This window comes from Lepisma saccharinum, chromosome 6 (genome assembly GCF_977018435.1).
Source record: "Lepisma saccharinum chromosome 6, izLepSacc3.1, whole genome shotgun sequence".
In the NCBI taxonomy this organism is placed as follows: Eukaryota; Metazoa; Arthropoda; class Insecta; order Zygentoma; family Lepismatidae; genus Lepisma; species Lepisma saccharinum.
This window is the reverse complement of record NC_139234.1, coordinates 71,427,261-71,445,301: the sequence shown is the minus strand read 5'-3', so window position 1 is coordinate 71,445,301 and position 18,041 is coordinate 71,427,261. Positions and strand designations below refer to the sequence as shown.

The 18,041-nt window shown below is 36.4% G+C and overlaps 1 protein-coding gene across 1 annotated transcript in view; it reads left to right on the top strand.

Annotated features, from left to right (window-relative positions):
• Window positions 1–18,041, top strand: part of LOC145989103 (ovarian-specific serine/threonine-protein kinase Lok-like) — a 68,403-nt gene that overhangs the window by 26,123 nt on the left and 24,239 nt on the right. The window contains exons 5-6 of the mRNA XM_083124398.1: window positions 9,574–9,825; window positions 13,905–14,032. Of these exons, the coding sequence (XP_082980524.1) occupies window positions 9,574–9,825; window positions 13,905–14,032 (380 nt within the window). The remainder of the gene's footprint in view (window positions 1–9,573; window positions 9,826–13,904; window positions 14,033–18,041) is intronic.

The window sequence follows — 18,041 nt, the reverse complement described above, 5'->3', positions numbered from 1 at the left end:
CATCAAAACAATTGAATGTATATAAGCCACCAGTCTTATATGAACAGCATATCAAGACAAAAGTTTGGGATGTTGTTGATTTCCAAAGATACAGCAATCCGAACTTACCCATGTTTCACTTTTCATGAAAAATGGGTGGTCTGACCTTAAACTTTGACATTTTCTACAGGGGAGGGAAAAATTTTTCAAGGTCTCAAAATTGCACAATATTAATTTCTCATGACCTACTTCAACATATAAAAAAATGAAGCCAATCAACAACTATCTCACTTTGAATTTCAAAATAATGGCTCTCAAATGAACCAGTTTGCCAGTATTTCCAAATGAGGAACACACGCTCTTCGATTGTGTACATTGTAATCACTATACATTTGAGCCAACACTACTGAGATGCATTGTCGCTAGACAAAACAAATGAAGGTCACTGGAAGAGTCTAAACCTATTGCGAGGGGTTAGATCCTGTTTTACATTGTTCAAAGTATGTGCATACAAAATTTCAAGACAAACTTTAAGTAAATGGTAGTTTTATAGACAGATGTTTGGGGCTTCTAGCGAGAGAATTACCCGATAGTATAGGAATGCCCTAGTTGGCGATGCACTGTCTACCTGAGTGGAAATCGTGGCCGCCAGGCTGGCTGCTTGACTGGTTTTGATGACTAGGCCTTGCGATAATTGCAATGGGCTTTTCTCGACTGGATTCTGTGGAACAGCCAATCAGAGCCAAGTTTAGCCATGTAAAGTTAATCTGCGAGTTTGCCTGGGAAAGTTTTTTTGTCTGTGGTTTCCGAGTGTTGGTTGTTTAAGTTCGATTCTGGAAAAGAAAAAGTAACAGAGATGATAAGCATTTGTGTTCAGTTCTTTAATATTTAGATATTTATGCAAAGCGATGAGATTTGTACGTGACCAAAATGATTAGCCAATAATAAAAATCCTTATCATTACAGGTGTATTAAATGTTTGATACATTTAGTTGAACATAATTTTTTTTTTTAAAAAGAGTGGTTCGCTCATATCTCACGTATGAATATGCATACCAGAGTTAAATAAATAACCTTGTTCAGTACACAATTCTTACCATATTTTCTTTTGAGCCAATTTCTAGTCCATACTTTTCTCTCTTAATTTTTATTAACAGCTGTAATTCTCCTAGAACGTTCTTCTAATTGCTTGTCCATCTTTTTAGATTGTCTGCTCTGCGCAATGTCTTATGGGAACAAAAGTATACTGACAAGTACGATAATAAGTATCGTGTGAGGCAAAAACTAACAAATGGGTAGTCAGTCCAGCGCCAACTAGGGCATTTGTACTGGATATCCTGTTCCATGTGATTCGGCATTTAAATCTCACTTCTAAAATGCATACCATTACTATTCATTCTGTATATAAATGATCTACAGGGTGGCGACAGACCTGGAAAACCAGGAAAAGTCATGGAATTTGAGGTGTCAAAAGAAGTCAGGGAAATGTCAGCAAATTTTGTCTTCTTTTTTTATTATTATTTAAGATATTGTTATGGAACTCTGCACGGGAACAGCAAATCTTGTTGCTAAGTTTCGGCCTCAACTTTTAGGCCCCTTTTATGCACAACACAATCACGGTACCAGAGATGACAGGAGGAGGAAGGGAGAGAGAGAAATTTCCGGAGGGGCAGAAAAATGTGTTAAGCCTCTAAATATTACGTGGAAAATGCATTGAATGTCATTTTTCTTGTCCATGTGGGAGTAGTAAGAGGACAGAACTGTCAACAGATGGAGGGGATGGGAGCGATGTAGTTGTCATAGTAAGGAATTTTGTTGGACAAACTGAAGGAACATGAAAACAAGTAGGCTCCATTGATACATACGATGTATCGCTACCCGACAAAGTATCTCAGTACAACGTGTGACAGAAATTGCATGCATGGCACTCTTATGGATTTGATTTTTATTGGATGTCTTTGGACTGTATCATACAACAAAAATCGCATGCATAAACAAGAGCTTTTAGACTGCAAATATGCTGCTGGAATTTTATTACTCTTCTGGCTCACTTCACCTTACTTAAAGTAGGAGTGCTTACAAAGGTTTTCTTCAATCATCCTGACGTATTACTGGTTTCGCACAAGTTAACATACGGTTACCATGCGCGCTGACTACGTGGGTGCTCCGGGGCTCGAGCACCCACATAAATAATATTGTGGGTGCGCCGCACCCACAAGATTTTTAGTTTGGTAAAAACAAAATAAAATAAATATTTCTCACTTGCCATTATCAAAAAATAATAAGCAATTAAACATTGAGATGGAAGTTAAAATTTCTAACCTCTAAAACATTATTGTTTCAAATGTGTTTGTGCAAAGACAACCAAGCAACACATTCCCCCCTTCCTTGCCTGTCTCTGGCCAAGTCAAAGGCAGTTCCCACAATAACAATGGAAGTGTATTGTATTGTGAATAGAATCCCATCTTCTAGGCTTGTTTTGATGTTTCCTTACAAGTGACACACTACAATACGCCCACTCCATTCGTCAACAATTGTTTTAAAATAACTACTTGCCGATATTGAGTACTAATAAAGAATAAACCGAATGGTGATTCTTCGTGAATTAATATAATTTGTAAGACATTCGCCAAGGAGGCTAGCAGTGTTTCAATCGCTACAAGAAGACAACGAAGATGGTGTTGTAAAAAACATTCCAAGACTGACTTTGCGACCATTCGGTCCCACAAGGTGGTGTGTGAGGGTAAAATCACTACAATCGTTGGAAAGTAATTATGACGTTCTCTTAAAATTTTTGTAAGATCTGTCAGAAGAAAAAAGTGAAGTCGGTGGGAAGGCTAGTGGATATTTTTCAAACCTACATCAATTCAGATTTCATATTTTCCTGAAAATGTTAATTTCAGTTTTTGGCAGGATTGAACAACTTCATTCTTCTTTTCAGAAGAAATCATTGTCATACCGAGAAATCAAAACTTTGGTGGAAACTTTGTCTGCAAGTTTAGCTTCACAAAGGGATATATTTTTTGAGTTGTGGAATGAAACCATGAGGAAAGGGAAGGAATTGAACATTGATAACGCAGTTTTGCCTAGAAAAAGCAAGATGCTAGAACGCTACGACGAAGGTAGTGATCTTTATACGTATCAAACGCCGGAGGAAATATACAGACAAATATTTTTTGAAATAATTGATGTGGCTGTGGATTTGCTAAATCGTAGATTTCAAACAAAGGTTTTGGAACTTATTTCACAACTTGAAGCTTTTGCTATCGGTCAAATTGGTGCTGATCGAATTCTGCAGTTCTATGGGACAGACTCTGATAAAGACAAGCTAACATTGCACAGGGACATGTTTCTAGATGTGTGCAGAACGAACAAAGAAAAAGTGGCCAACTTGTCAGACATTACAAATATTTTAAGTAGAGAAAACAGTGGTCGTAGGCGTGAAATGCTCACAGAATTTGTGAAGTTTGTACGGGTGATTTTAACTATACCTGTTACTTCTTGTACCTCTGAGCGGTCATTTTCAGAACTTAGACGATTGAAAACTTTTTGCGTCAACAATGACCCAAAAAAGATTGAATGATTTGGCAATTTTGCAAGTCCATAAAGAAATTACTAAAAATATTGATATTACCAAAATTGCAAACAAATTCATAAGTGCAAATGACGTAAGAAGGAATGTGTTTTATATTGAAAGTTAACATGTCATTATTATTATTATTATTATTTGGTACATAAAATTAGTCATTTTGTAGTTTCTGTTCACAACAAAATCCTTGCATAGTTCTTTCTGCAATACAATTAAAATTATTTGCATTTATGAAGTTTTTCATTTTAATTTGTATGAATGTAGTATTTTCTTTTAGTAACATGTTGATAATATCATTGCATCTTGCAATCATTATGCATGTAAGTTGTTTAAAGTATACAATACTTGATAATTGCAGATCTAACCGCCATTGATATGCACCCACAGAAATTTTGGAAAGTCGGTGCCCTTGACAGTTACAATGACATTGCACTATTCTCAGATATCAAGAAGAATCCAACAAAACGCGATAGGCTATATATATTGAATACTATCGCGAAAAAGTGAAACATAAATCTGCATTGGTGAACAATATAAAAATGTGGCAAGTGCATGCTCCCAACCTCAAATTTGCTGCAACACTAGTATTGCAATGACATTAACGCCACTCTCTGTCCTGTCTGTTTAAACTCGTGAGGAATGGTCATTAATCTCTCACTGAGTGAAGTTAATGTCCAATATTATGAAATAAAATACTAATAATAAATAATAAATATATTTTATAAATAAATATAATAAATATTTTAATTTTCACTTTTCATCTACTGATTTATACGAGGGGTGCCCAGAAAGTAATTTCCAATTAGTAGGAACCTTGATTTTTTGCTCTTTCAAAATATCGAAATGATGCGAATTGTTGGCATTTTTAGCGATTTTTTTAAGAATGTCCTAAAACAACGAAAAATTTCATGAAATCCAACATTCTTGTTTTTCTAAGCTTAAACAAACAAAATGTGCCATATTTGTGTACATAAAACATGCAAGTTTTCCAAAATTTTATTCAAGAGTAAACTATAAAGCTTGTTATACATGGAATAATTCCAACAACTGCATTAAATCGTGTATTTCCCACGATTTTTTCAACTTCTATCAAAACAATTTGCATCACAGAGCAAAGTGACAGGGTTCTAACAGAAGATCTACTGCATATCTACCATCACATGGGAGCTGCATCTTCAGTATTTGTCGCACGAGATGGGTTTTGAATTACCAAGCTAAGTGCGCACCATTGGCATTTGTCGAGCAAGAAATAATGGAGTTCGGTCATTAGGGCGTCTGACTACCATGGGAGAGATCCAGGGTCGATCCTCTACGGGGAGAACTGGGATCTTTTCCACCTGTTCAAACTGCTCCGCCGCCCACCCAGTGTCGTATCAAGCGGCTACCTGGAGGAAACTTTGGGGAGTTAAGGTAGTCAGGAGCATGGTGCTGATCACATCACCCCCACCTTCGGCCATGATCAAGAAAGTGTGGGGCCATAACTCCACACCTCCTAGATGCCTTCATTTTTTGGTGCTAAGCACAGGGGAGCACTTTACTTTTACTTCGTCAAAAATCTGTTCCAACATATCAAACTTGTCACAAAAATATGTAGGCCATGTGACCTACAATTTAAGAGCACAATTGAAGTATAAGTTGTGGTATATTTGGCAAAAAAATGTTCTAGAACAAAAACGCGAATTTTGGGAAACGTAACATTAACAAGTCAAAAACCAATAATGCCAATTTTTGGTGCCATAATATATCGATATCTGTCACGTGAGATTGATTGATTTAAAATTTTTGGTTGCGTCGCCACTTATGGTCATTATGTACCCTTCTGTATATACGGGGAAAATTCCATTATCTAAAACCCTTACCTTAAAATTAAAAAGGGGGTATGGAAAATAAATTTCCCATAATAAATATCAAACTCCCATGAAGAGGCGTAGGCCATGTGACTTACAATTTGAAACAGTAGTTTAAAAATACCATGAAGGTATAATTTTAGGTATTTGCCAGAAAACGCGCTAAAATGAAAATGTCAATTCGGGGAAAATAACACCGAATAATAAAAAAAATACACAAATTTGAAAGAAAAAAATCAAGGTCCCTACCAATTAGGCATTAATAAAACAAGAATATTAGTTATAATTTATTGCATTAGTAACAGTGAGTCCTAACCTAATTTTCGGCATAATCACCAGCGTTGTTTTGGCATTTGTCGTTGCATGGCACTAAATTTTGTATGCCCGTGGCATATGTGTCTGACAGCAAAGACTGGAACTTCTCTACCGCAGTGTAGGTGTCAAATCCTTGTCCTGCCAAAGGCCTCTTCAGTTGAACAAAGAGATGAAAGTCTGTACATGCTTGGCCAGTGCTGTACAAGGAGTGGTTCAAGATCTCTCACTTGAAGTGGTGCAAAGAGCCCTCGTATACTCAGCTGTATGGGCGTGTGCACATTCGATTGGCCTTCTATGAATTGTCTGCACCATCATCTGACCATATTATCTCTCACAACGCCCGGTCTGCACACCTCACACGATTGCTGGTGGCTCTGTGCCAAATTCTGAGCATGCAAAAATCTGATTACTACACGTAGGCTACATCGCATTTTGGGGGAGACTATGAGAGCTGCAATGTTTAACCTAGAACTGTCCTAAATCGGCTGCATTGCAACTGTACCAGATTACAGCTACATGCCACTTCTTCCTACCTGCATGTGTGCGTCGCTCTCTGGCCACTAGTGCTGCGTGCAGGTACCATTGGAGCTTTTTTCAGGATGCCCCTCGTATGTGAACTTTCAGAAACTGTTATTAACAGAGTGTTCCTGTTTTAATGTTTGGTTCTAACCTAAAGCTAAATCAGGTACCTTTATAATGCAATTCTATAAATTGCTTGTGTTAAATTTCTAATATCTACATACCATTTTAGTCCTCAATAACGGTATAACTGCATGTTGTCAGTTTCACAGTACTTCACTTGGATATACCTTACTGAAGCAGAAATCCCATTGATAATGTAAGGAAATATGACACTTTCTTTTGTACAATTCAATTGTTTCACTTATATGCAAGAGTTGTTTGCTTTACAGAGAGGAGAGAAGTAGCTTTATGCATCGAAAAATGAGTCTGCACTCATGGTTCTTGGAATCAGAGAGTTCCAAACCTCAGTGGAAATATCAACATATAATACCGAGAATGAATAAGAGGACTGATAAATTACAAAATTTATTTCTTAATCATTGACTCTTCACTCTAATCTCATTTAGTCGTAACTTAAAAAATAATCAAGTATTTTATTTTAAACTTACTGCGTATGATAAAATTCCATAATCCTTACCTACCTTGTGAATTGTAATACTTTGCCAAAATCACTATTTTGCAGTTTCTAGTGCATATTAAAGAAAATATGAACAAATGTAGCTTAAGAGATGTTGTACATAGTCACAATACAAGAGATAGCCATAGACTAAATAAGCTAACTGTCGGATTAAACAAAACACAGAATAGTTACAATTATATGTGAATCAAGCTGTTCAACATGCTCCCAGTAACTGCCCAAGATGTGTCTCTTGTAAGATCTTAAAAAAATACTACAACTTTGGTTAAATAATAAAGCTTTCTACCACACACAAGAATTTGAAATTCACCTCAAAGATGATTTGGTATTTTGTTTAATTTTTTTACTTAGTTCTTTTTTCTTCTTCCTTTTCCATCTCCACACCTGCTGTTTGTTACCACATCTCAGTTCTATTTCAGTATTTATCTGTTTTTATCAATTATGTTGAACCAATATATTGTCTCTATTGCAGTGATCCTCAAACTTTTTCCTCATTGTGCTCTTCAGTCGTAACTAAACGTCTAATGTACCCCACCATAGGTTTTCTCCGAATAGTGGTTCCAGGGGATTTTTTTTGGCTGCCTGATTTTTTTTTCAATTTATTTATTTATTAAAGACGTGTATCTGCAATGGAGCAAAATGTAATTCAGGCTGTATATGGAAAAATGGAAAACAAATAAACATTAGAATCCTTCATTTATTATTTTATTGGGTGTTCCTATGTTTACAATCTTTATGATTAGTTACAAAAATAAAAATGTGAAACATATGTATGCTAAGAAGTATTTAAAAAACTTTAAAAATTTTATACATTTCAGTTATTGAAAAAAGTAAAGAACAAAAATATGTTTGTAAACAAACTATCAAACACAATTTTGGAGTTTTTATTGTAAATCCTCAGAGTTTCCGAGAAGGATGTGCTTGCTGTTTGGTTGTGCACTTGAAACTTTCAAACGGATATTCGGCTCCAAATTTAGTCTATTACGGATTTTGAATGAGTATTTTATTTCAAAACATATGAAACAAAGATAAGTGTGTCAGTGACAAAATCAGTCAGCTTTTCCTTTTTAATGTTAAAGCTATGAAGCCTGTTCTACACACCTGCAGCAAAAATGTTGTATGGGTATTCTCAACATTTCTCTTCCGAGCTGATCTCGTACCCCCTTCAAGTAGTTCATATACTCCAGGTACGCATACCACAGTTTGAAAACCACTGCTCTATTGTATTTAATCTAAACTTGTGTGGGTTTAATGATTGTAAGTATAATAATCAAGGGACTGCAATCAATAGGTAAACTAAAAATGAAAATGTAATAATATATATCATTGACAACATCTATTGCATGTAAAATGCTTAGTGATGAATAAATGTATTCTATTCTTACCGTTATGTTTGCTTGAGAATGTTTTTTTTTTCACTTCCGTATACTCCTATGGGTACATTCCAATGTTACGTGTGCGACGTTTCACACACAAGATGTAAAATTCTCGACATGTGATTGGATTAAAATATTCGTAATAAACTGATTTCATAGAATTATGAAGTACCTTGTGCTGTCTGCTAACAAATTAATAAAACTTAAGTGATGACTAGGGCCCGGGACTTTGTTGTAACATATTTGTTATTTAGCATCGGATCGAATACTGGGTCGAGATCTTTACATATCTGATTAAAATCAGCTGATACGGCATGTTTTGACATATTATATCAATTTCTCGTTTTTACAACATATTTCTTCAATTGTCTTGCAGTATTGCAGCATTTAGACATGGCGAAACATCAAAATCTACCTAAAAAGTTGTGTTTGTGTATTGATTGCTCAAGTTGGTGTTTTAAGTCCACTTTATGCACAGTAAGGCTAATCGGAACAGGACCTACAGTTTCAAGTGGGATCCGAATCACTATGTGGCTCCACCGCGTATCAAACCTGGGACCCCTTGATTGCAGAACATCGATGCTACTACTGCGCCATTGGGGAGTTATATTGATTGCCTAGGTTTACCAGAGTTGTAGCGAGCTGCCAATTATGCTTTAGTTTTCACAAAGGTGTAAATCTGAAATAATAGTAAATTTAACTTAGGATAATTGCAGTGAGCCTTACGATATTTTCACTATTTTTTCTACTACATTCTTCGGTTAAACAGATTATGACTTCATTTAATACCCCACCCTCCCTAGTCGATCTTCCCTGGAAGATACTGACTTCCCGTATAATGAGAAATACTAAAGTACTGTTGTGCATATTTTTGGCTTTACTGGGATTATTTCAGCAGTTTACTGACATATTTTTATCTTTTCATGACATATTTTACAGTTTTATAGGACATAAAATCCTTCGCCCTAGTGATGACATAGCCAAATGCATGAAAAGCATTAATGAAAAAGTGTTACTTGTGTGAAGCTTTAAAAATGTAGCAAAATTGGACTGAATTTGTCTGTGAAGAATATAGACTACAGAATCTAAGAATTTTTGTTGGTTAAATATGCAAATTATATGCTTTCACAAACAGTGATACCTTAGTGCAATTAAAAACACTAATAGTTTTCACATTAATTCATTTTGTTATGTACATGGAGTAGGAACACTTTTCGTGGAATGCCCCTATTTTTTTTTTTTTTCTTGATTGTTGTGGAGAACATATTTATGTGTGGTATTACAGCCCTTTTTGTTTCTTGTTTTCAGATCTTGTCAAGAGCGAATATAGTTTTGGACGTGCCAACAAATGTGATGTTCCCATCACAGATATACACTTCGAAAATATACAATATGTGAGCACGGTGCATTTCAAAATATACAGAGATAATGACGACACAGTGTACTTAGAAGATTACAGTCTGAATGGAACATACGTCAATAGAGAGAAAGTTGGAAAGGGGAAGAAAGTTGTTTTGAAGAGCCATGCAGAAATTGCATTGGCTAGATCTGCTATGAAAGGTATGTTATAGGTTAGCCAAATTTCAAAATGGACACAGTTGCCAATACCACTATTTCAAAATTTTTTCTGTTTCAAGCAGACTGTGCAGGGAAGGTAAGCCTTTGCAGGCATTTGGTGATATTCCTGAGTCAGTTTTGTTAAAGGAATACTGGGTCTAGAGTGCTGCATGGGATCACTTTCGCTCGCTCAAACTCGTTTGAGTCTCCAATGCTTGAGTTTACAGCACTCGTAGTGGAATGATTGGCAAGGTCCCGTATTTCAGAGCCTAATAAGAACCACTGTCAACCTAAAACCCATACATGGAAGGAAATCACTCTATGCAATTACAATTCTAAGTCATAATTCCGTAAATTATTATGAAAGACTCAAATATTACATCGTTCGGAAAGTAAGTTCCATCATGCAATAAAATGAAAAATATAAATAGTAATATCATGACCTTCATAGGGGTGAGAATATATACATGGTACAACATTCACATATAATCGCTATAAGAATTCAAGAACGCATCACAGCGAGGTACCAAGTTCGTTATACCCCTATCATAGAACGTTTCCGCCTGAATGGAGAACCATTGGGAAACTGCACGTTTCAGTTCTTCGTCAGGACCATTCCAACAAGGAATGCCTTAAGGTGGAGGAACAAATGAAAATCAGATGGGACAAGATCAGGACTGTAAGGGGTGTGTGGTAGTTTTTCCCAATGGAAGGTCGTCAGGAGTTCCTGAGTTCATTTGCCACATGCAGACGAGCATTGTCGTAGAGGAGAATGACACCCCAACTGAGCATGCCACATCGTTTGTTTTGGATTGCACGACACAGGTTTTGAAGTGTCGCACAATAGGTTTTGGCATTGATGTGCTGTCCATGCTCCATAAATTCCACAAGCAATACTCCATGCCTATCCCAAAACACAGTGCACGTGATTTCTTTGTTCGTAAGCTTTGGTTTTGGTTGCATTTTCCGCGGTGACGTGGAGTGCCTCCATTCCATGGTGCTTAGTTTCTGCTCTGGGATTTCATGCAAAACCCATGTCTCGTCTCCAGTCACAAACTGATCCAACAACTCTTCCCCCTCCTCACTATACCGTTTCAAAAACTCTAATGCACTACCCATTCTTTCCCATTGAAGCATTCATTATTCCTTCTCCATACACCTCACAAATCTGACGGTGTATCTCCGCAGCTGGAACATTATGTGCATCCAGAAAACGGATCACGGACCGCACCTCACACGTGGTGGGAGTTTGGATTGTCCAAAACATAACAACGCACTACTCACTACTCTCCTGACCAACTTGCCTCAGACTGACGTCTGCACTTCATCAAGGTTGTGGCTACACAAGCCGCATGCACATTCACACTTTTCCGCTTGCAGTACCACGGTATTCATCGGTGGAACTTACTTTATGAACGACGTAATATAATATATATGAAAGTATGCAGTATCTACAGACGGAAACATAAAATGGATACAATGCTGACAGACTTGCCTACGCAATTAAAAATATCGTGTCACAGTGCAACAAGTACATGTACATCATTGTTCACTTACCGAAAAGAATAATCATATTCTGCAGTTATAACATACAACATTAATATGACAATAATCATAGAAACATAAAATGTCAACCTTGGTAGTTTTAGCCCATAATCATCTATATTTCATTTTCACATATCTCGGTAAGATATAAAAGATTGGATTTTTACATGGAGGTGATGGCTATGTTCACTTCATTTTCAATTAAACTGCATCTTCTACTTCATGATCTATATTTGATCGCCAACTACCACAGACAAATGACGGAAATACATGTACTAATACGCTTCGAGAGTAGGGTGACCAGACGTCCTTTTTTGGCCAGACATGTCCTCCTTTTTAGGTGTCTGTCCGGCATCCGGGCAGATATTTAAGAAATCGGTAAATGTCCTCCTTTTTTTTTGGAAAGAGTATAGCATCGACCGTAGCAAATGTTCTGCATAGAGAATGCTTCCACACATAATGATATTCATATCACTTGGGGCACGTAAAATATCAGATCAATGCTCACCTAGCATCTGGGAGCTGAACATGATCACTTTCCTGACTGAGTCATTAGTAGGGATGTGCAAGATCCAGAAATGTGGGTAAAAAAAAATTCCCATCCCAATCCCGACTTCGGGAAATGATTTCCAGACATTTCGGAATCCTGAACAGTTCGAAACTTCCAAATGGTCATTTTTAAAAGTGGTTAATTTTTTATGTTTTTTCTGCATTGTAAGTGTCTTGACACTTCTCGAAAATTGTTAGTTTTTATTTCAGAAATGGGGGGGGAAAAAAGGAAATGACGTAAAATTTGCGATTTCCACAGCGCCAGGAAATTTTATCATTTCCCGATCAGGAATTTGCAGATTTTACCCATCCCAAACATCGAGATTTAAAAAAATTCCCCATCCCGTCCAAAAAAGTTCTCTCCTGCACACCCCTAGTCATTAGTATGTATTACTCTAACTCGTTGCTTCGCAATCTGAGACTTATGAAACACATGTAATTTGAGCAGTTCCTTTTTGATTGACTGATATGGTTTATTTTAATTCGCTTTTCTGCCACTTTTGGCTAATTGTGAAGATGAGTGATGATTTTGATGAAGGGACACTCACAAAGACATCAATGCCCAGGCTGGGATTCGAACCTGGGACCTATGGCGTTGTGGCACGGGGTGTTAACCAATCCACCAGTTCATTTCCGAGTCATACATATGCGATACAGAAACGCGTAGTGATAATTTTAATTATTAAGTCATATTTACTGTTATGAAATAATGAAGCGAAAGTGTAAATTCATCAATGATCTTGCATGAAAATATCCAGCTTTTAAAGAATGGAAGAAACGAAAATGAGGTAAAGTGTAAAGTGGCTGTCACTTTCCCCTGCTGTTGAAAGAGTGCTAGAAATGTTCGTGGCATTAAAGTCATATTTTTTGACCTAATCTAAACTACCTAAAATTTAAATATGGTTTTTTGGAAATAAGTTAAAGCGAAGCTTTCTTGTTACATTTGCATTCACTTATGGTGATATTGCATTCTAATATCAAAGAATTGTAAAAAAAGTAAAATTCTGTTCTTCAAACTATATATATTCTTAGTTATGATTGTAATGTGTTAAATAACAGATTAGGACGATTGCTTTCGTTGCTTAAAGGTAAGAGGAAATTATTTTAAAAATCGTCAGAATTATATGTGAGCCAAGTCATGGTAGTTTTTTTTTATATTCATTAAATTATGAGTAATGGCAAATTAGTTGCCATTTTTGTGGTGTCCTCTTTTTTATGACTTTTTCCTCCTTTTTCACCATGCTCTGTCCTCCTTTTTACATGTATGTGTCTGGTCACCCTATTCGAGAGTTCCAGTGTATTCCAGAAGACCTATCAATTCTGTATGCCATCTAGTGTTGCCCGTGTGAACTATTGAGCGCTCGAGTGAAAAGTCTTCATTGCAGTACTCTAACTGATACATCATTTCCTGAATGCAGCCACTGCTAATTTATTGTTTGCTGTCCTAGTACTAGTTTGGCTGTGGTATCAATAAAGACTCTGTGATGTGGGGCATATTGGGGAGATACTTCAAGAGAAGTAGAAGCCAGAAAGAAAAAAAAACAAAGCAATGACATTGCAGCACCTCTGTACATAAGTGACATGTCAGTGTAACTATGTGAGTAATTGTAAAGTCTCTTCATTACTTTGTATTGCCTTGATAAGTTCAAAACTGGAAGATTTATTTGTGAGACAAGATGTTCTTTATTGGTTGTTTTAAACTCTTGCCTGTGGAGTTACACTAGTAAAGCATGCAATACAGAGAATAAATGTGATACTAATTGTGCAAACAGTTGAATGTCTTTATTGTTTGACATGGTAACGATAACATGTTACTTCTGTAAGCAGTATTTTATTATTTACCAAGATGAACATTTCAAAGTTTCCCATTAAGTTATCTTGAAAGATATTTGTAAGTTTCGGGAGTTTAAAATTCATGTTTCATTCAAGCATGGTTACAAATTGTGCATTGCTTTTGTTCCTGAGCTGTAATTTATTTTTGTTTACAGTCTTCGTGTTTGTCGATTTCCTAAATTCAGACGCACATAATTACCCAGATGTAATCAACCAGACCTACACTGTGTCCAGGCAATTAGGTAAAGGAGCATGCGGAGAAGTCCGGTTGGTGTTCACAAAGGTACGTTGCCTTCTGACACTTTATTCCATTTTAAACCAAGTTGGAACAGATTGTTTATAGACTGTAATTTTCATGATTATGACTAAGAATTAAATTTCAATTCTGCAAGAATTTCTTTTACAAGCACATAGATGCTTGCACAGAGATGTTAATCAAAAGAGCAATGATAGAACATTGTAATGTCATTCTTAATGATACACTGCTTGTTGCATGTGTACTTCAAACATACTTCAATGACAAAGAGTACATATCCAAGCACAGTATTTTTTTATGATTGATTGATTGATTGAATTATTATTTTGTCGCTTTTATACCATTTTTGGCTAATCGCAATGACTATATTTTTTTCAAATTCTCAATATTTCAATACTTGTGCAGTTTTTTCTTAAACTATGTAACTGATAACAAATTTACGCATGTCTAACGCACATCGATATTTTCAAAATTTAACCCAGAAAAAACTAAGGTGTGTTATAATTCAGACTGCTTCATGAAACTAGGAGACATGGCTGGTTCCGACAATTTTTCACTTTCTATCGGATCATTTTGCATCACCAAGCAAAGTCATGTGGTTTTGACAGTGATCAAGTGTGCACTTAGCATCACATGGGAGCAGCATTTTCCTTCATCGAGCGAAGTTGCATGGTTCTGGTGGCGATTGACTGCATGACTCCCTTTACTCAGGAGCTGCAATATTACTGTCTGTCGAGCGAGAAATAATGGAATATAACACTTTGCCCATTTAGCAATAGCTTTCTAACCAGTAACTAAGACGATTATAATTTTTAAACCTGAATGTTCTGCACGTTACATAGAGATATAATTTGTTTCTGTTTTTCTCTATCATGGTGTGTGTCACACATGCTTAAGTACAGCATATGCTATAACAGGGTTACCACACACGTGGAAAACCTAGAGAAACTGAAAATCTAAAGGAATTTCAAAAAATATAATTGAACAACAAATCCCAGTGTAGTACATCTGAAGGACTAGAATATACTCGTGTGTGGTGATAATAATAATTGCAACTAATAAATTACACAAGCTACTTTTTTTAAATTATAGGCTTTACATATATGTGTTTTTGCATTACAGATTAATTGATGTCATGTCTGTTTGTCAAAAAAGTGTGAAAATATTTGTTTTATATGTGTGTTCGAAATTTTTTATCGTATGTGCTGTAAGATACTGTTTGAACACAATGTTATTTTATTCTTGATTAATTAATTTCATTATTGGGGTCAAATATAACCCCATATGAACTCGTATGGATTTTTTTTGCCGATGCCGATAACATTCTACCAATCGGATATGAAATTGCAAATGCTCTTTGATGAACAAGAATGAATGATTCACCTCTTTATGTAATGTATGGAATTAAATCATTGCAATGGATTTTGTTTTTGAAATACAAATTGTGCATTTAAATATTTGCTTTAGAAAACCATAACATGTGAATTGTACATTTTTATTCATAAAAATAACAACAAAATGGCAAAATGTTGATGTAAATATACCTGATTGTTAAAATTATCATTAATTACTGATACCCATAGTACTGATTAGGTCCTGACCCCTCGCAAAAGACTTCTGAAGTACTAAAATTACAGAATGAAAATATATTTGTTTACCATTTAGTGTATAATCAATGGTTTACTTATTTCCGCCAAATTTATTGGAATACAAGGATTTTATTGCAATCATACAACACTGAAGGAATTTATGCACACTACTACTTATGATAATATGCATAAAATATGAATCAAGAAATTTACTTTTCAACAGGATCTTGCTTCTTTTTTTGTTATTCAATTCTTTATCTATTTATCATTAATTTTCTTCCCAAGGCAGTTGTTTTTATACAAATTTTGGTGATCTTAACTACATGTAAGATACATATTGAACACGTGCTGTATATCTTTATTCTTATACCATCTTTTTCCCTATTATTGTGATAATAACTATACAAAATTAATTTACACATTTTAATTTTATTTCATATAATTACAAGGGTCGTTCAAGGTTGACCAATACTTTCGTGTGTAAAATATTAATGAATCCATGTAGCGTTGCATTACTTCGACAGGACACACCATGATTTCTTGCGAGTAACCATGATTCTTTGCGACGCATTTGACGCATGCGCAGTAGTGTAAACAAAGATGCTGGCAAGTAGTGTATCTTGCTGTGGAACAGCATTGTATAATGAAATTTCTTGTGAAGGAGAAGGTGAAACCTGCTGAAATTTGTCGTAGACTGCAAGCACAGTATGGTGAACAAACACTGTCACGGGCAAGAGTGTACGAATGGTGTCATAAGGGTTCCCCTCCACCCCCAAAAAAGCAAAGCGCTGCCGTCTACCGGTAAGATTTTGGGAACTGTCTCCTGGGGCATGAAAGGTGTTGTCCATGTGGATTTTTTGGAGAAGGGTGCCACAATTAATGCCCAGTATTACTCAACACTGCTTCACGGTGCTGTATGTGGGGCTGTTCAGAAGAAAAAACCTGGAATGTTGTCGAAACATGTCATTCTTCTCCATGACAATGCCAGGCCACACATGGCCCATTTGACTCAAACAACACTGGCCAACTTGCACTGGGAGGGTTTACCACACAGTTCTTACAGTCCAGATTTAGCCCCCAGCTGATTTCCACTTGCTTGAGGCTCTTAAAGAGCATTTGGGCGAGATGCACTTCCGGACAGATGGGGAACTCAAGAACGCTGTCCTGCAGTGGTTACGACACCAACCTACTTCTTTCTACGCCAAAGGCATCAAGGAACTTCCATAACGATTGTGACGGTGTCTGGATGTTCAGGGGTAAAACTTTGAAAAACTGACATACGAGGACCATTTTTTTTTCAACCTCCGATGGACCATAAAAATAAGACAAGTGTAAGTAACAAAGTGAATTTATTACCAAAAGTTATGTACATACCTGGTTACTTTTCTACATAATCGTTGTTATGATACAGGCATTTGTCATATCGTAGGATGAGCTTTCCGATCTCCTCTGTGAAGAACGTTGCTGCCAGTGAAGTGAGATGGGCCTGAACGTTGTTTTGAAGCTCCTCATTGGTGTGGAAGCTTTGGCCTCCTAGCCAGTTCTTCAATGCAGGGAAGAGATGAAAATCACTCTGCGTTAAGTCAGGGCTATATGCTGGGTGATCAAACACTTCCCATTTAAACTGCTCCAGAAGGTGTTGGGTTACAGCGCCAAGTGATTTTCATCTCTTCCCTGCATTGAAGAACTGGCTAGGAAGCCAAAGCTTCCACACCAATGAGGAGCTTCGAAACAACGTTCCGGCCCATCTCACATCACTGGCGGCAACGTTCTTCGCAGATGGGATCGGAAAGCTCGTCCCACGATATGACAAATGCCTGTATCTTAACGACGATTATGTTGAAAAGTAACCAGGTATGTACATAACTTTTGGTAATAAATTCATTATGTTACTTACACTTGTCTCATGTTTATGGTCCATCGGAGGTTGAAAAAAAAATTGCCCTCGTAGTTTGGTGCTTCTATGTATATTTCCTGTCTAGAAATAAAAGTCTTGGTCAACCTTGAACGACCCTTGTATGATATTATTTTAATTTAAAATTTATATTATTATTATTTCTTTGGACCTCCTCCCCAAAATATATTTCTAGATATGTGCCTGTGATTAACCTGTTCCATCTCTAATAATAATAATAATAATAATGAAGTAATTGAGGCTGGTATTCCTTTGAGGGGAAATGGACGAGCCCGTTGTAAAATAAATTGAAAATAGTAGTGTACTGTGTATTGTGTATTCTGGAAAAACTTAAAATTCTTGAAAACTCAGTAAAAGTACATTTAGAGTCCACGTGTGAACCCTATATAAGCACTGACATATTAGTGATAATAAGTGTAACATACGTGGCCGCGGTGGCTCAGTCGGTAACGCGTCTGACTACCATGCTAAAGGTCCCGGGTTCGATCCCCGGCCTGTTCAAATCCGGGAACTTTTCTAATGGTGGAAGCGG